Source organism: Podarcis erhardii, assembly GCF_964252035.2.
Source record: "Podarcis erhardii genome assembly, chromosome: 1".
In the NCBI taxonomy this organism is placed as follows: Eukaryota; Metazoa; Chordata; class Lepidosauria; order Squamata; family Lacertidae; genus Podarcis; species Podarcis erhardii.
The window spans coordinates 27,928,225-27,948,217 of NC_138497.1; the positions used below are offsets into that span (position 1 = coordinate 27,928,225).

General features: G+C 41.6%; 1 protein-coding gene across 1 annotated transcript in view; it reads left to right on the forward strand.

Annotated features, from left to right (window-relative positions):
- Positions 1-19,204, forward strand: part of SEL1L (SEL1L adaptor subunit of SYVN1 ubiquitin ligase) — a 36,074-nt gene extending 16,870 nt beyond the window's left edge. Inside the window, exons 10-21 of the mRNA XM_081856836.1 lie at positions 332-486; positions 2,518-2,574; positions 3,891-3,959; positions 4,293-4,370; positions 5,151-5,213; positions 6,266-6,353; positions 8,145-8,293; positions 9,474-9,639; positions 11,133-11,207; positions 11,778-11,950; positions 12,274-12,402; positions 14,412-19,204. Coding sequence (XP_081712962.1) covers positions 332-486; positions 2,518-2,574; positions 3,891-3,959; positions 4,293-4,370; positions 5,151-5,213; positions 6,266-6,353; positions 8,145-8,293; positions 9,474-9,639; positions 11,133-11,207; positions 11,778-11,950; positions 12,274-12,402; positions 14,412-14,615 — 1,406 coding nt within the window. The 3' untranslated portion in view covers positions 14,616-19,204. The remainder of the gene's footprint in view (positions 1-331; positions 487-2,517; positions 2,575-3,890; positions 3,960-4,292; positions 4,371-5,150; positions 5,214-6,265; positions 6,354-8,144; positions 8,294-9,473; positions 9,640-11,132; positions 11,208-11,777; positions 11,951-12,273; positions 12,403-14,411) is intronic.
- The last annotated feature ends 789 nt before the right edge of the window (positions 19,205-19,993 follow it).

Below are 19,993 nucleotides of genomic sequence, written 5' to 3' on the forward strand. Positions count from 1 at the left end.
CAACCCACGCTCGGTAACTCCTCGTCCTCTTTTATAGGGCTTTTGCATATTTTTGAGGGGAAGTTCACACATTTGGGTTTTTTAGGTGTATGTGCAAGGGGTGCTAAGTTTGTGCATAAAAATGTGCAAATGTGTGCTGCTGAGGTACACTTATTAGGGCACACTGAGAGGAAGCTGCAGCCAGCCATTTGATTCTGCACTGAATCAAGGCAAGTGTGCTACTATGTGCAGTGCAGAACAGTCCTGAATCTGACTGGAATGGTTCCTCTCTGTTTCTTTTGAGCAATTGTATTTGAGTAACTGCTAACCAAGGTTCTTGTTCTCTCACTAGTGGCTAGTGACATCTCTCTAACAGGAGGCACAGTGGTGCAGAGAATTCGTCTTCCAGATGAAGTAGAAAATCCAGGAATGGCAAGTGGGATGCTAGAGGAAGATTTAATACAATATTACCAATTCCTAGCTGAAAAAGGAGACGTTCAAGCACAGGTATGGCTAGATAGAATGGGAAATGGTTCTTCTTGGAGAATGGTATAACAGCAACATACAAGTAAAGAGCAAGAAAGCTATAGGTCATACATCAACGTCACTGGCTTCATAGTAATATTACTGCAAAGCACTCTATGTGGAGCTTCCCTTGTTCTTAATCTGGAAGCTGTAGTTAGCACAGTTGCTGACATGAATGAGACCCTGTCATACAACGCCTCTGCTCAAAGGACTGCAGTGATTGCCTGTTGGATACTGGGCCAAGTTCATGGAGTTACTATTGCTATATAGAGGCCTTAATGGCTTGGGACCAGTATTCTTGGGGGGATTGTCTTGCCCCATATGTGTCCACTCAACCTCTTTGATCTGCAGAACTAGCACCATTACAGGTTCCGTACAATATTTGTTCCACATTATAAGAAATGGTTCTTTTATTAGTTTGGCAGCACTTTGGAACTCCCTGCCTATTGACATCTGGCAGATGCCTTCACTATATTCTTTGTGGCGCCTGCTTAAAATGCCTGTCCAGACATACGAAAAATACATGTGTTTTATTTCTTTTCAGCTGCTGTTGATTTTAATCGTTGTTTTTTTAATATCTTTAAATACTCATTTTCAGCAACAATGTTAAAGTTTTATTTCACATTTTTTTGAACCACTTACAGGATTTGGTACATGATATTTCTTTTTAAAAGCAATAACAATAAAAGGTTGACATGTTGGGGTAGGTGAGACTAAACTGGGGATAGGAGTCTGTGATCCTCCTCCACATATTGATGGACTCCAATGCCAATCAGCCCAGGCCAGTGTGGGCAGTGGTCACGAATGATGGGAGCTGTAGTCCAGCAACACTGGGAGGATCATAGGTTCCCCAGTTTGGCTGTGGCATTGTAAGCACATGAGAGCTTTAGGGAGGAATGCATGACCTCTAAAGGTAGAGGAACACAGACGATTGTGGTGTCCTTCACTTTTTCAAAATGTGAGTGACAGTCAAATTTAATTAAAATGTGTGTGTTGTCCTGTAAAGTCATGAATGCGTCCATTCAGCGGCACACCTGTGCTTTGTGCAGCACACCTCAGAATTGGACACATTTTCTGTCCTCCGCACATTCAGTGGCCTTTTCTTATGTTTCTTAAGCAGGAACTGCCCATCCAAGAGGCTCTTGTTGTCCAAAGTTCACTGTGAAATTCACGATTGACCAAATTTTTGGCAGATACATCATGACACAGCATTAACTGAACAACTTTGTATCTGAAAAACAACCAGACATAATACTACACTCATAACCTACAGACATCCAACTTAACAACCAGCATTAGAATCCTTTTTTTCTAAAACACATAAGTTTTCAAGTCATAGCATACTGGTAAAGCAGTGCAAGCCAGTTGCCTGTGTGTGATCTGAGGCCGTGTTGTACTGGAAGGTTTTCTTTAGTTTGGCTCTCAGATCTGATGATTGCATTTAGGTAAGTATTAAACAGGCTAGGAAACAGTGGCTTGAATTGAAAAGGAAATTTGGATTGTATGGGTAGAACTCAAAGGAAATTTATTTTTTAAAAAGAAGAAGATAGGTGTGTTCAAACACAAATGTCATGTCTAGGCAAAACTGCTTCATCTTATGTGCGTGTTTGCCCATCTCTGCTCTAAAACATTCAGTCTGCAGCCCTAGGACGACACATGGCCCTCAGCCTAATTTCAAAGGCCCTCTGCAAGTGATCAGTTCAGAATTCTGATGAGCTTGCTGGGGAGGGAGAGAGGGAGAAAATGAGACGGTCTGCCTCCTTTTGACTCAGGGCCCCATCCACTGCTGAGACTTGGTCCCTGACAGATGACCCCTGAGCAAACATGTCCCTTAACAGAAGGGTTGCCCACCCCTGTTTTAATGTATCAGTAATTTATCACTGCTTGCTGGCTTCAGGTTATTGTGTTTAATGAAGCAGGGCAATCACCTCCTCAAAGTATTTCCTTTCCCTTATTGCAGTATGTTTTGCTCATTCTACAATATACATGACAAGTTTTCAATTAATGTTCTAGGTTGGACTTGGGCAGTTGCATCTGCATGGCGGAAGAGGCGTAGAACAAAATCATCAGGTATGGTTCATTTGCTGTTTTGGTAATGCAGTGAATGGTTCATGGAGTCTTAGTTGGAAGGGTGATCTAGTCCAATGTCCTGCAGTGCCGTCCCCCATCCTATTTGAAACTATCCTGGTCCCTGCTTAGCTTTGCAAATGTGCTGGCAGTTTTATTGCTGCACCATTAGTAATCAGTTAACAGTCAATCAATTTTAGTTGCACATTAAATGCATTGTAATAGTATTATTAATTAATATACCGCCCTATACCTGGAGGTCTCAGGGCAGTTCATATAAAAAGTAACTGGGTGCATATAAAAAGTAACTGGGCTGAAACTGGAATACTATATGTATAACGCAGCAGCTATCTGTTCTGTTGCTGTGTTATGACTGTTTGATAATACGCACTTAAGAATTTCAGTATTTAATAGTAATCTTGAAGTTAGGAAAGTGAACATGCAAGGAGCAAGATTCCAGTTAATGCACGAGGTGTATCTCAGCTCTTGTATTCTTAAGCTATTTCATATATAAGATCATACACCTGTCTGAAATGAGAATCTAGTTTACATTGTGTATCTGAACCAAAGCCTGGCTTGGGTTGTTTCTGTTCTGGAAACATCCAGTTTAAACTGCTGTATTGCGTTAAATGTGGCACTGCCTTGAAATATAATTTGGGACCTACAGCTAGTGCAGAATGCTGCAGGTTGGTTGCTAACTGGGACAAGAAGGCTTGAACATGTAACACTGGTTTCTGGCCCAACTTCATTGACTGCCAATTTGTTTCCAGACTCAATTAAAAGTTGTGGTTTTGAGGCTGTGAATCACCTTTCCCCATATTCTGCCCTGACCCTGAGATCATCATTGGAGGTCCTTCTCTGAGCACCACCCTCAAAGACAGTCTGGAAAGTGACAATGAGAGAATAGGACATTTTTGTAGTAACTTTCCCTACTTTTGTAATGCTTTCCCAAGGGAGGCCTGCCTGGCGCCAACTCTTCCATCATTATGGCACCAGGAAAAACTGTTTTCATTTTCCTAAGCACTTGGGCAGCACCAATAATTGGGTACTTTTACGCCAGTTAGGTTTAAGTATTCTTTACTGTATCATCATGTTTTATACTTGTAAATTGATACAGGACACTATGTTATGGTAAACAGTTTATGAATTTAGTTAACTAATACAAACTTGCTCACTTGGCTGAGTAAGCAGTGAAGCTGGTTGTTATTGCCAAGTTTTCAAGATTGCCAGGTCAAACAACACAACAAAGAGCACATTTAACTAAGTTCTGGAATTATGTAGCAATAGTTATGGATGTTTTCTCTTATTCCATTCTCTAGCGAGCTTTTGAATACTTCAATCAAGCAGCTACTGCTGGTAACTCCCATGCTATGGCATTTTTGGGAAAGGTAAGACACACAGTACATTTGAGAAGTTATTCTGGGTTGTCACTGAAATCAACTGGCTAACTGCTTAAAAAAAAATAAATCTAAAGGTGCACTTGGGTGCTTAAGATGGGCCTTTGGTCTAATTTAGCAGGGCTGCTCTTATGTTACATCCCCCACCCCAAAAAGTTTTTCCTTTAAGTGTTTTAGGACTTTAGTTAGTTGGGCAGCAATGTTTCTGCTTTAGTTAGAGTGGAAGTTATAGTAAAGTGTACTAAGGTTTCATTATGCATGAAAGAATCTCTCAGCTCATGTCTCTTTTTCTAAATAATTTTCAGTTACATTTGTTTCTTCCAGATGTATTCAGAAGGAAGTGATATTGTACCTCAAAGCAACGAGACAGCTCTTCAGTACTTCAAGAAAGCTGCTGATATGGTATCTTTCTACCAAATGAGCATTTTAATCTTCATAGTTTGAGGTCCCAGTCAATAAGGCGCAAGACACCTTGTGCTGATGGTACATAGGCCCCCAAACTGTCTTCAGAATTATTTATAAAATCATTCTTGGATGTTGTCAGAGGCAGTTTACAGAAAAAGAAATAAAATACAAAATTGATAGTAGCAGTCATATAATCAATAACCTAAGACAGAGAGCAGTTTAAAACAAATAGAACACCAACAGGACCAGTGTCTGAAAAAAGGAAGAGTTTTTGAGGCCCATTTAAAAATCGGCAGCTCTGTAAGGAGGCAGTTGCACAATTCTGTCTGTCATCACAGAAAAGGTTCTGTTTCTTGTGCCCCAGCTTAACTGCAGGTACATGAACAAGTCCTCTGAGATAGATCTTAATGCCTGCATAAGTTTGTACAGGTGTAGGCAGTCCTTCAGATAATAAGTTCTCAAACTAGTTGGAACTTTGAAGGTCAAAATCAGCACTTTGAGATAACAGTTCATTCCTTTTCACATGCCTTCAGCCCAAGAATTATACCTTCATCACTGCCTGAAGCTATCAAGTGTCTGACATCAAATTTGTCCTAGCTTTCAGTGGAATCAAGAATTTTACAGAGCACATACGATAGGCCTAAACTTGGCATTGTGATCCTTTGTTGAAGGCCTTAAAACATGTGTTCTTTTATTCTTCGGAATGTTAGAAATACGTGGTGAAGATCTAGATTCAAACTTGTAATTGCATTCCAATTTATTCCCTTTCATTTTTAGGGCAATCCAGTAGGGCAGAGTGGCCTAGGGATGGCTTATCTGTACGGAAGAGGTGTTCCAGTGGTAAGTCTGCATGGCACTTTAATGTGGCAGTACTAATCTTCTAGGAAAGAGCCGTTTATGTGTACAATAAGTGACTCCCTTGCCTTGAAAAATTAAAGCTGTTTGAATTTATGTAGTGCCATCACTCTGCATGGTGCTTTAGGGTGCAAGAGGGCAGGGCTTGAAGCCCATAATTTGACCCGGGGGTGAAGAATCATAGAATCATAGATTTGGAAGAGACCACAAGGGCCATCGAGTCCAACCCCCTGCCAAGCAGGAAAGAAAGGCAGAGGTAAACAGGGAAAGAACATATATTTCAGTTATATGTAGTTGTGATTAATTACACTTGGGCATTAGGAATATGGGATTTTGCCAAAGGCTTCATAGAAAATGTAGGTTTTGAGAATATGAGGAAGTTCTGAGAATCAAAACAATAAAGTGCAGCAAGGGAGAAAATACAGAGTTGCTTAAGAGAGCCGGGTGGGGGAGTGGGGTTGGCTGTTCTGTGTGACAGTGCTGGATAACGGAAGGTCATATTTGAGGATGTGTTGGGAACAAGAAGGAGAGAGAGGGCTGTCCCATAAATCACAAGGAATCCCATTTAATCACAAGGAAAGGGAGCTTCTGCTAGATCTGAGACCAGACAGGAAGCCCACGTAGAGTAACTTGAGATTGCCAGGGCTCAAGTTCAATATAGCTTTCCCCTTCTAGTATCAATATCTGTCTGCCGTGATATATCAGTTGCCCATTATCCACACTTTCCAGAAACAGCTGAAGACATTTTTGTTCTGACCGACTTTCCAAGCTGGACAAATAGGAATTTATCACAAGTTTACACTTGTTAGGGTCTTAGTTTTGTTTTAAATGTATTTGTTGTTGCGTTTTTAACTGTTTTAATTATATTGTGCGGAAATTGCCTTGAGATGCAGGCTTAGAAGGCAATTAATAAATTAACTGTAGTAATAATAATAATAATAATATCCAGTAATAGCTGTAAAAGTGTCTGGTAAAACTTTCAAAGTGAAGTAGAACTCCAACAATCCTGATTATCAGTTGTCTTTGTCTTCTTGCAGAATTATGAGCTAGCCTTGAAGTATTTCCAGAAGGCAGCAGAACAGGGATGGGTTGATGGTCAGCTTCAGCTGGGCTCCATGTATTACAGTGAGTGACTTTACGACTATGTTCAGTATCTACAGCTTGGAGTCTGCAGTACTAGTTGGTGACCAAGAGGTGGCAGTTGCACTCAAAAAATAATAGTAATTGGTTGGGTTTTTAAGAGTAAAAATACTTGCTTTGTAATTTTTCATTTTCAATTTTGGCATAGGCCAAAACCAGTAGACATATAATGTACATAAGTACCGCCCCCACCCCACCCCGGTGGCATCAAATTTATTTCCCCCGCTGTATTTGGTCATTTGAACAGATATCCTTCTTGCTGAAGCCATTTCAAAGAACAGACCTGAGTACTTTCTCTTTTCTGTGAACAATAGGAAAGTAAATATTATGTTACTGACCAGGACTGGGGTGTGTCTGTGTGTAGAGACATAGAAAAATACTACTGCACACAGCACGTAAAACTCTGGAATTTGTTACCATGCAATGTAGTGGTCACCACCTTAGATGGCTTTAATAAGCATTTGGACAAATTAAAAATTTAAGAAGATCGCGAATGGGGCACAGGTGGCGCTGTGGGATAAACCACAGAGGCTAGGGCTTGCCGATCAAAAGGTTGGCGGTTCGAATCCCCGCGACGGGGTGAGCTCCCATTGCTCGGTCCCAGCTCCTGCCAACCTAGCAGTTCAAAAGCATGTCAAAGTGCAAGTAAATAAATAGGTACCACTCCAGCAGGTAGGTAAAGTGGCTTAGTCATGCTGACCACATGACTCGGAAGCTGTACGCCGGCTCCCTTGGCCAATAAAGTGAGATGAGCGCCACAACCCCAGAGTTGTCCGCGACTGGACCTAATGGTCAGGGGTCCCTTTACCTTTAAGAAGATCACGGGGGTGGGGGCAGAAAAAAGAAGCTCAACTAATTTTTGGATGACCTCCCCCCAAAAAAAGCTCAACATTTTTTGTGGAGCTGCTGATTGTCTGGATTTTCACTTTGTGAAATATGGCAACCCTTGTTTTAGTTCTGTACAAGGCCTTGACATTTTGTGTTGTGGCAGTAAAGAAATACTTTTATAAATGCATGCAATGCATAAATGCATAAAATGATGGCTGTCTATGGTCTTCAGTGCCAGAGACAGTAATCATTGGAATACCAGTTGCTGGGGATCATGAGCAGGGATAGTCTTATCGCACTCATGTTTTGCTTGTGTGCTTCCGGTAGGTTTCTGTGGCCACTAATTCACTAGGGCTCAGGTTCTTGTTATGGGTTTATTCAAGGGTTTTTTTGCAGATTGGGACTCCTATCACACTTTGAATAAGGATTGGAGGCAGTGCATGTTGCTTATTTTAAAGATTGCAGATCTGCTTATCAATAAGTAGGCCTTGTTGAACTTGATAGAACTCTGGCGTGAAGTGTTTTTTTAGATTGGGCTGTGTGTTGGGTTATCCACCTTGGTTAATGAAGTGAAAGGCAAGATAAAACTTCTACAAAGAATCATAGACTAGTAGAGTAGGAAGGGATCTTGAACTAAAGCATCCATGACAGATGGCCAGACAAACATTTGCAGCAGTATACTATAATCAGTACAATCCTTGTAAGAAACTCACTACTTTTAATACCCAGAAGACCTAATACTTAACGCTCTTTCAGAACTGAATGTGTTTTCCCAATAAACAGTTAATATTTACTAGTTTTGTATATTTAAAAGTTACTTTTTACACTTTACAATCATTTAGCTTTTGTACTTTTGGATTTATGGGGAGAACACTGGTAAGCCAAGTGGCATCAATTTCAATCCTTCTAGCTGCCCCTAATCCTGTATTGTCACTTCTCTCTTTGCAGATGGAATTGGAGTCCAAAGAGACTATAAGCAAGCCTATAAGTATTTTAACTTGGCTTCTCAAGGAGGGCATATTCTGGCCTTCTATAACTTGGCACAAATGCATGCCACTGGCACTGGTGTCATGCGCTCCTGTCATACTGCTGTGGAGGTAAGCATTAACTCCCTTCCTTTGCAGACTTACAGGCAAGGCCTTAGCAAAGTCGTTGGAGGTACAATCAAGCAGCCGTCTTTGCTCATGGGGTTGAATTTGCTTTAAGTGTTCTGACTGCTCTGGGTGGGATTCAGCTAATGAGTTCCATCAGCAGAAGCCCACATGAGGACTTCCACTTGCACGGCGGGGCTTCTCTCCCCACATGCCCTCTGAAATTGTCTCTGAGAACTCCCAGAACAGCATCCGGAGGATGGAAAGAGGGAGACGTTGCATTTGGCAGGTTGCAATGCTTGTGCTGATGGAGCAATCCACATAGAGGGATGTTGAATTCCTCCCTCTTTGTTAGATCTGTACTCTTTTCGGTGCATGCTAAAAATAATTTTATTTATATAGTCTACCCATATCCATACAATGTTGATGTGTGTTTTAACCTGTTTTTAGTTTATTGCTGATTTAAATTATTTGAATGTACAGTAACTGTTTTACCAATAATTTTATGGGGGTTTTTCCCCTCTTTGAGGGTTTTTTCACAATTAAGTGGTGTCTAAGTTTTATTTCAGTTATGCTTTTATAAGGATTTATAAAAATTATTTTTAGCAGATTGCTGGTCTTTGAAGAATAAAGTCTATTCTTCATCTGAGTTGTACAAGGTTGTCCTTAAATTTCAGTCCACTTTAAAAACTTGAACACTTTCTAAGTTAAACACTTTCCACTAGAATTGAATATAAATTAAGATGAACACTTCTAAGTCAATAACTTGAGAGCAACAAAATATGGTTATATAAATCTGAAGTCTTTAAAGCTGGGATGGGGAATTTGTTACCTTCCAGATGCTGTTGGACACCAATTTCCGTCAGTCCCAGCCAACATGCCCAATGGTCAGGGAAGATGGAATTTGTCATCCAACAACATGTGGAAAGCTGCATGTTCCCGATCCCTGCTTTAAAGTAAACTTGGCAGATGATTTGTGCAACAGGTGAATTCCTGAATGAATTTTTATGTAGTGTTTGTCACTCATTTCCCTGCTGAATGGCTGTGCACCCTGATCCTTTTATGCCTTGATGCATTCTGAATCTCACAAATGAAGGGTCTGTAGGAATACCTGTTTGTGTCTCCTCAATGTATTCTAAGTGGTTAGCTTAAAAAGTTACAGCTGTATTGTGTGTGTTCTCTGCAGCTGTTTAAGAACGTGTGTGAGCGAGGCCGTTGGTCTGAGAAGCTTATGACTGCCTACAACAGCTATAAAGATGGCGATACGAATTCTGCTGTTGTTCAATATCTGCTGTTGGCGGAACAAGGCTATGAGGTTGCACAAAGCAATGCTGCCTTCATTCTTGATCAAAGTAAGGGATTGGACTACATCTTGTATACATTACTGGCTTGGTGCTGATTAGCTATGCCGTGATTTTTAGCACCGAAGGTGACTTCATATGTAATGATACGCTTCTGGGGTTAGAAATAACCAACCTGAAACAGCCAGCTTCTTGACAAATCATGAGTTATAACTTAAACAGAATAATTTATATATGTTCCATTATGGATAAAATCATAGAATGCTATAGTAAAAATGTCCCTTCATTCCCCCCAAATGCCTGTCCAAACTGAGACCTTGCACTCAGTGAAGGTTGGTCCATTAGTGCAAATGGGACACTGCCCCACTAAGCTCAGCCAACTTCCCACCTGCTTGCCTTCTTCTTTACATGCCATCCAGGGAGCGTCCTTCTCCTTAATCTCAGTGAGGATGGGGACAAACCTAGAATAAGTTTACTCTGCCTGCCTTTGGCTCTGGTTCCACCTACTGTTGGCCCCTCTCTGCCTTCCCCCCTACTAGTTTCATTGGGCACCAACCATTGGGCTTGCGCTTCTTCAGAGATGTCCAGGAAGTCAGTATTTTGCATGTGAAGCAGTCACAATGCACAGATTTCACATGCTCTTGCTTGTTGAAACTTAATGAACGGGTGCAATTGAAAAGACGATCTGTGTTAATCTTGGGCAATGTAGTAGGATTGTTGGGCTTTTTAGGTAATCGCTGAAGTACGTAACTGTTTAAATTGATCCATTATCATGCCACTCTTAAGCAAGCTTCCTATTGAAAACTAGTATAGGCACCGTGTGTGTTCCGTCACCATGGCATTCTATCCCAGTGTTTTTGCGGCTCTAAATTTAAAGTAAACCACAGGCCAAAATATCAGCTATGGAGAGAATTCTTCTCCCACTGAACCAGAATTGCAGTTTTGGGAGGAGGGGAAGAAACAGGATTATAATATATAATATATTATTTTTAGAATAGAACTAGGGCCTGCTGTTTTTCAGCATTTTCCAGGTCAGTAAGGAAACACTGGGAAGCCTCCTCTCCAACCAGGGAGGGGAGGTGTTCTTGCTACCTTTGGATATTTGAGGGTTTTCAAGCCTTGCTCTTACGGGATTGCTTCCGAAGAGAATATTTCATGAGCGGAAACATTTGTTTTATTTTTAAATATGTTGTTCCCCAGGCTGTTAGATGCAGGATGTCATCTTGCACAGGGAATGCAGGGGCAGAAAAACAGTCCCATGAAGGAAAGTGTAAAACACAAACCGACCATCTATGCTTGCTGGTGTGCGGGGGCCTAGTGTAAGCTCCTGATTTTGGTAGGTTCTTGCCACCAACCACTGTGACCATCAGGGTCTGGCAGACTAGATGCAGGCAAGGGGTGGTGACTGTGTGATGTGAATGACAGAAATCATTTGGTTAACTTTGTGCAACAGAACTAGGAGGCTGTGCCCACCCCTACTCACCTTTGGAAATTAAATATGACTTGTGTGTTTAATTCTCCCAACATTTATTCTAATTCCTCAGAAGAGGCCAGCATAATAGAAGAGAATGAGACTTATCCCAGAGCCTTACTGCACTGGAATAGAGCAGCCTCCCAAGGTGAGTCATAGCTCAAATTCTCTGGTTCCTCGGCCATAGCACACATGAGGAGTCCTTGTGGCAGTTTCCTGATTAGACTGGTATTGCTGCTGTGTCTGTTCAGTAGCTGGAAGCAGATCGTGAATAGGTTAAAGTCTTGCTTTGTGCCACCTGAATCCTCTCTTCCCTGCAGCCACATTTCTCTGACTATTGCAAAATACATTCAGATCTAAGAAATCTTGCATATTACAGAGCTGAACTGATACTGGATCTGCTTTTGCCATGTCATTGCACTTGGCTCATTGCGCAGTAGCTGCTGTAATCACCTAGATCCCAAACTTAGTCATTTCTGAAATGAAATTTCTGAAGGCTACCGTCTTCTCAGGGTGCATTTGCATAACGGGGCACACATGTTCAACTAAATACCGCAGAATCAAATTCTGTCCATAGTGCCAGAAAATCTTGTGGTGAAATGAAATTCCCTCTACAGTTGGTTATTGGTCTGGGACACAGACCAATCCCTGGCAAACTGAAAGAAATGTGCTATATAGCTCACTCTTCTCTTCATCGTGGTTGTTCTTTTGCTGATAGGTTACACTGTTGCTCGACTGAAACTTGGTGATTACCATTTCTATGGCTTTGGAACTGAAGTTGATTACGAAACAGCATTTATTCACTACCGCCTGGCAACGGAGCAGCAGCACAGTGCCCAAGCTATGTTCAACCTGGGCTATATGCATGAGAAAGGACTTGGTATCAAGCAGGTGAGCCACCTTGGGAGACATGGTCGTTGTGAAATTTGTTGCAGCAAAATTTCCAGTCTGGTCAGTTGTAAGAATCTCTTGCCATCTACTGTAGGCATTTGTACATAATGCACTGGGTGGCAGGTAGGGAGGGAAGGAGTTTTCAATCTGACTAAATTGAGACAAGGTCACCATTAATGAAAGTGCCTTGCATATTTATTATGCAATATATTGGGGTGGGGGGGATATCAGCTTCCTGCTGTTATTTAGAAGTCGGCACCAACAAGTTCAAGTTAATTGCTTTTGTCGTTCACGAATATATTTTAATTGTATGCATTTTGTAGGATATTCACCTCGCAAAACGCTTCTATGACATGGCAGCTGATGCCAGTCCAGATGCTCAAGTTCCAGTCTTCCTTGCACTCTGCAAACTAGGAATCATTTATGCCTTCCAGTATGTACAAGAAACCAATGTAAGTAATGCAGAGCTTTTGTAGGAAAAGAATGATACTGAAGGTACTTGGATGGTGGTGCATTCCTGGTCATAAGTACCTCTCTTCCCCTTCTTCTGTGTGTCTGACTCTTCGTGACCCCATGGACCAGAGCACGCCAGGCACTTCTGTCTTCCACTGCCTCCCACAGTTTGGTCAAACTCATGCTGGTAGCTTCGAGAACACTGTCCAACCATCTCGTCCTCGGTTGTCCCCTTCTCCTTGTGCCCTCCATCTTTCCCAACATCAGGGTCTTTTCTAGGGAGTCTTCTCTTCTCATGAGGTGGCCAAAGTATTGGAGTCCCAGCTTCAGGATTTGTCCTTCTAGTGAGCACTCAGGGCTGATTTCCTTAAGAAAGGATAGGTTTGATCCTTAAGAATGGAGCCTGCCAACCTATCACCAGATAAATAGGTACCACTGCGGTGGGAATGTAAACGGTGTTTCTGTGCGCTCTGCTTTCCATCACAGTGTTCTGTTGCTCCGGAAGCGGTTTAGTCATGCTGGCCACTTGACCCATAAAGCTGTCTGTGAACAAACAGAGACTCCCTCGGCCTGAAAATGAGATGAGCGCTGCAACCCCATAGTCACCTTCGGCTAGACTTAACCGTCTGGGGGTCCTTTACCGTTTACCTTTTTTTACCCAAAATTGACCCACTCCCCCTGTTGCAGTGCCTGACATCCTGGTGTTACCCTGGTTGACTGAGTTCTTAGGTAGTAATCCAGACTGTTCATGTTTTCACAAGACCCTTATTCGTCATTATACTGGAGAGTCCTTTGAAATCTGCAGGAGTAGCCAACATGGTGCTGTTAGAAAACCCACAAGTGAAGCATGAAGGCAGTTTCCATCCCATGCTGTCCCTTCCCCCACAGCGTCCAGAACTGGTATTCATTGTCATAACTCCTCTGACAAGGGAGACTCCATTTAGCCATCATTACTAATATCCAGCTATCTATGGGGTCCTTAGGCTGTAAGACCATCATGCTGGGTGTAGGGAGAAAGAGTCTAAACCTGTGCAGGTCAGGGTTATGACTCCTTTTTCTTGTTCATTTCAACTGGTAGTACTCCCATTGGATAGGGACTCTTAACTTGGCCTATTTTCAGGAAAGCCCTGGGGCACTTCATTTTTGCCCCTTAGAAATGGGCCTTCATATTTCTCTTGTACTCTGCTACAGTCAACTGGGGTTTAATCATGAAGCAGTAAGCTGCAGGAACACCAAGCTGAAGCTGTGCACTCATCCCACCACCTTTCAGACTGATCACTTTATATTCCTGTTGAGGAAGAGTGGGAGAGAAGTGTTCCCATGGGTGTTGCAGAGCTGTAGGTGGTGGTAGCCAGTGGGCAGGTATAAAATTTAACTCGAGTTAAAAATAAAACTTGCAGCACATGTAATACATGGGAGGTGAAATACACTAAACAGCTTTCCAGGGTCCTTGAAGAAAGAACATAACCTGGCTGCAAGGTTGCCACAGATACGTTGCCCATCAAAAAGGCAAGGTTTGACACTCAGTAACATTCTTGTTCAGGGATGCGGGTGACACTGTGGTTTAAACCACTGTGCCGCTTGGACTTTCCGATCGGAAGGTCAGCGGTTCGAGGCCCCGCAACGGGGTGAGCTCCCGTTGCTCGGTCCCAGCTCCTGCCAACCTAGCAGTTCAAAAGCACACCAAAGTGCAAGTAGATAAATAGGTACCGCTCTGACAGGAAGGTAAACAGCGTTTCCGTGCGCTGCTCTGGCTTCACCAGAAGTTGCTTAGTCATACTGGCCACATGACCCGGAAAACTGTCTGTGGACAGACGCCAGCTCCCTTGGCCTGTAGAGCGAGATGAGCGCCGCAACCCCAGAGTAGTTCGTGAGTGGATTTAACTCTCAGGGGTACCTTTACCTTTATCTTTTAACATTCTTGTTCACATAAGGGGCAGGAAGCTATTGAAATTGTGGACAGCAGCTGAGGACTGAATGCCTCTCGCTTTGTCTGTTTTTTGTTTAGATCAAAGAAGTGTTCTCACACCTTGACATGGACCAGCTCTTGGGACCTGAGTGGGACCTTTACCTCATGACCATCATTGCTTTACTCTTGGGCACAGTCATTGCTTACAGGCAGAGGCAGCACCAGGCAATTCCCAGGCCGGCAGGGCCCCGGCCAGCTGTGCCTCTCCAGGATCCTCCCCCAGAGCATCAGCCACCGCAATAGCAGGAGCCTCAGCGAAGTGAACTGGATTTTCCAGCCGGGACTGTTTTGCGTGGTTTTAGGACATCCCATGAATGGGCCACATCTGCAAGGGAGGTGCAAAAGAGTGTTGCGTTCTGAAAGTCGCTTAGGACTCTTACCTTTCTTTTTTCAGGGATATGTATGTTTTCTCAATGCGGAGTTGAATGTTATTTCAGTGCCAGTGGAATAACAAAACAGCTTTTGTGAAACACGAGTGTGTTACTTCAGAAGTGATGCCTGCTGTACCAGATTGTTCAGTGCCCTTTTTCAGTTGTGTCTCAATAGTTCAGGTGATGATTGTGGTGGAGGTTGGCCTACACAGAAAGGAAACTTATAGTCGAGTCTTTGTTCAAGAAAGTCAAGCCTCTGCTTTTCTTCTAAGTAAAAAAGGCCATGTGAGTATGTTTGCAATTGTGATAAACTTGATTTATTTTTCTGGTTCTCTTCCCAATTCTTTTGACACCATCTTAATCCCTTAATAGTATTTCCCACCCTTGAGTGTCTGTGGGTGCTTTTATTTGGATATATCAGTCCATAAGAAGCAGATAAAAAGACTATCGGTAAATATGAATATACTTATTTTCGGTGATCTGTACTTACCCCTCCCCACTTGGGCAAATTCTTCGTAACAGCAGTGGATGAAGTATGATTGCACTTATAAAATGACAAATAATTTAACAAACAAGTCCTCTGCAATGTGTGCAGAATTCTATTTTTTTGAATTATGTACACTGCAAGAGCCTGTGTGAGACGTGTAAGGATTCCACCCCACCCAAACTCACTCAGCCTCTTTTCTTTTCTTTTCTTTTCTTTTCTTTTCTTTTCTTTTCTTTTCTTTTCTTGTTCCACAAATATGCCAAGATTAGCCGAACAGTGGGCTGGAGAAAAAGCCAGTTCTTTGTTAAGCTTGGAAGGCATCTTTATGGCAGTCTTTCTTTTCTGTTGCTTTTCCAGTCCATCATAATACAGGTCTAATGAGCCGGATTTGTCTTAACCTGATATTGCAAATTCTATTCAAGCATTCAGTTCTAAATGCATGAAGGGGCCCTGCAGGAATGTATGACGCTAGCCCTGACCCCATGGCAACACAGGCATTTGCAGCATTCCACAGCTCATGTGTGATCTTCTCTTCGATGCACATAGGATTTCATCCTCGGAGGCGGGAATCCAATCTTGTCCCTGTGTTGGAAAACATGTGCGCATAGAAAGCAGCCCCCTTCAGACTGAGCTGAAAATGGCAAGACAATGCTGGCATACATTGTGTGAAGAGGGCATTCCCACAGGTTTCAAATGCCCAAACAAGATGGTTGCAGTAGGTGTAGGAGACTGTGCAACTTTGGGTTATTAATGTAACCTCAATCTACATATCTAAAAATTGGTTAACTACCATTTCTGTTGCATTAGCTATCGTGAGATGCAAAGCACTCAATTAGCATATAGTAGTCTATCAGTTAATAACACCTGCACCATTTATACCAGTTTGGCTCCAGCACACATTATTTTTAAGCTCCTTAGAGAGTAGGAATATGTTTCAGGGGTGAGAGGATCCCCAGACTCTGATGTCATATAAGAGCTGTTGTAGTACGAAAACAAATCTCAACATGTTTTTCCTTTGGCCTCAAATCAAACAACATCTTCCAGGCTATAAGACAACTATGGACACTTGCTGTTTAACCCATTGCTCTTTTAGTAAGTCACTACATGAAGCAAAGATGCAAGGATAATTTTCTGGCTGAATGGATGCACAGAAACATATTCCTTTTTTAACTACTACAGTAGCATATACAGGTGTCTGTTTCTAGAGCATCATTATATAAGCTGTTGGTACCATTGAAAGCAATGTGGTATTTAAATGTTGTTTAGAGTCTGGACTGCGTACGTTGCATGCTTCTCAAAAGCACCTTATCTTGCCTTGTTCAAATGCCAACAGTCTTCGTTAGTAAGCAAGTAGACAAGCCTAGTTGGAGTAGCAAGGGCTTCCATTAAAAGAGAGACACCGTATGGCTCTGAAATGTTAGAATATTATTGAGCAAGATTTTCTTCCATTAACATGTCTTGGAATCTGTGAGAAGAGCTTCTAGAAGCTGGGTGTTGTGCGGCTTAACAGTATTATGAGGTTGGACAACTTAGTAGGTGGTTCGAAAGCTTTTTTTTTCTTTTCCAAAATGTGCACATCAGATAGACAAGGTGCAAACGAAAACTAAAACCTTACCATAATTTGGGTCCTACATACAGGCTACAGTTCAAAGGAACAACAGGGTTGTGGGGGGGTGGTATTCCTTTGGCGTTTCAGTAGCTTTCACAGCCCTGGAGGCAAGCCACAGCTTTAGCAAACTGCTTGCCTCTTCGGAAGTGGGAGCTGTAACTGAAAATGTTCAAGGCTCCAGTTGCAAGTTATGGTCTCTCTGTTCGTGCATTTGTTAATTACTACAGGGTAAAATCCAGAAAAGTGTGCTTGATTTCAAATGAGACTAAATTGTGATACAGTTGTTTCCTATGTTAAAATCAATACTTTCTTTGAAATGAACAGCTTAGTAACTGCATAATTCTTCAAAATTTCCAAAATATTCCCCTCCGCTATCTCATTTTATTGCTTCTGTGGAGCTTTTTAAAGAATTGCTAATAGTACCACTTTAAATTTGTTTTGATTCACTTGAAGAACATAATAGTTGACTCACTCTTTAATTTCCACTTGATATAGCAACTATAGCCCTCATAACCACATCCATACTAAAGCTAAACCTTGAGATAAGCAAAACACATGATCTTCCCTTTTGAATTATTTTCCTCCTTTAAAATGCAAGATAAGTAATAAGTGTGTTTCCCTTATGGATTTTGCCATTGCTGAAGCTATTTAAATAGCATCCATTTAGATTTGATGTAGCTGACAGCAGGTTATATGGGGGAACCATCAAGCAAACTCAGGGATTTAAGAAAAGATCAGTAGGTCTAGGTTATCCACATATAGTATCTTTGAACATCCTCTTGTTTTGAACTAACCTTTTAATTTTCCTTTTAAATTAAAACTAGCATCTATCAATATAAAATTGCTTGCATTCAGTTGGTGCTAGTAAAGCAGGCTTTGCCTTTTTAACTTTTTGTCATGGGGTGTGATTTTAGAGAGCATCCTCTTGCTATTTAGAGGGGCAGGTGGATTTAAATTATCTAAGCTAAATGGAATTGCTTGACATGGATCAAATTGTTGAATTCAAATTGTGATTCTTTTATCCAAGATAGATCAGAACATAAATGGACTTGGCTAAGGATCTGCTGAAACTTATGTCTTTCTAATCCATCTCTTTTCTGAAAATTGTCACTGTACCAGATGTTGTGAACGTGAACAGCAGCATGTTTCAGAAACTATAATTATATATCGTTGGAATTTTGCTTCCCTGGATGTAATTAGTGCTATCCATATGTATGAGAAATTTCTCCTTTCACACGTTAAGTGACAGTGTTTGAGTGAAGGGTTTACTCGAGTCTTAAATCACTAAACCAGGAATAAACAGCATATTTGAAGTAGCAATGGATGTCCCACCACAAATCTGTGTTGGGTTAGCTGAGCTCTGCCTTTCTCTTCATGGTAGCTGTCACAGATGCTTCTTAATCTGCTTTTCCATAATGTGGCTGTATGTGTGAAAATACTTCACTCTGTGATTGACACCCTTGGGGAAATAAAGTGGGGGAAGCTTGCCTTCTAATATTTTAACTACTTACTGGGGGATGAGAAAAATTGAAAGAGAGTTGTTTCCCCACTATGTTTTAACAAACCAAACAATACAGAGCACCCAGTCCATCATCTCAAGGTAGACATCACTGTTGAGCCCAGTTCGGGTTTTCTTTGACACAAGGTATTTTAAACAAGCCCTTGCTTAAACCAACAAATAAGAAGTTAGTTGTGACTGATCATTACACACGAGGCTGGGTGGTATGTATAAACCAAGGCAGTTGTGCTTGCACACAAAGCACACCAGTGTCATGTACCCCTAGGCCACACATCCCTGGTGCAACTGACTGGTTCCACTGATTTAAGTGAAACTTAAGTTACAATCCTATGCACGCTTGCCTAAGAATACACCCTGTTGAAGCGAATGAACTTAATTCCAAGTAAATAAGCATAGGATCAGGCTGAAAGTCCAACGTAAGATGGATTGGGGCCAACAGCTTGCACTCTGTTAATTTGCTGTTTCTAAAACCCACATACCCAAGTTACAAGAACGGAAGCGTACTTTAGCCATTCTTTAATATTTTAAACAGCACGACAAACAGGTTACTTTCCACTTTTTTTCCTTTTTCTTTTTTGAAGCATTGGCATGATTTGAGAGCTGCAACTGAATGCATACAGTTGGAGAAGGCTAGTGAGAAGAGTCCTTTTGTCTCACGCTGGCCTAAATCACAAAGTGAATAAAGGGTTTTGTAAATTTTCTTTTGTATTTAAGATGATGCAGTATAAAGGCTGGAAAAGTGTAATATAACTGTAAACACATCCTGTTAATAGAAAGATGTACAGATTCATTTTGTACTATATCTTGTTGAATAAAGATGCCACTTTTGTGATTGGCCTGTAATGATGTAAGAGAAGTTGTGTTTCCTTTTTACGTTTAAAAAGAACTGGCATTTCTGACAAAAACTATGACCCATACAGCTGAACGAGAAATCCACCCCCCTTTTTTATCAATTAATGCCTAACAATACAATAAAATTCTTGCCTACTTGGCAGTAAATGCTGATTTTAAATAAATATGCATAGGATTGCAACCTTAGGGTACAATACTGTGCTTGCATACCAGGAAGTAAGTCCCACAGAGCTCAGTGGGGCTTAACTTATGCCTAAACTTGCATAGGACTGCAGTGTTACCGTCTGAGTCAACTTTTCCACCTTGGGAGGACTGAAACGCCTATGTGTTGCTTCCCTGTTTCACCTACCTCTTCTTCTTCTTCCCTCCCCTGTGTTGAATGTTAGATTGTGACTTTTGTGAGCTTTTATTTTTTGAGGCAGGGTGCCTGCCTTATATTCTGCAAAGCAGCAGGTGCACTGTGAGGAAGAGAAGTTGTGAAGAGTGCTTTTTTTGCATGTAAAGAGAGCACAGGAAGAGAAGAGTCAGGAGCGCTGTCACATTATCATAGTAATGTGCAGAAGAATGGGAATATGTCCTCCACCTACTGTCCATGACCTGCACATATGCAGCTATGCATCAACAGAATATATTCCTCGTATGCACATGGGGCCAAGATTGGGAGAAACATCACCACACACACTTCTATATGCATCTATCTGTACATGTTGCTGTTCATCTGCCAATCACCATGGGAACTAGATGCCATGATTCAATACCTATTACAATCTCCCCACCCCCAAT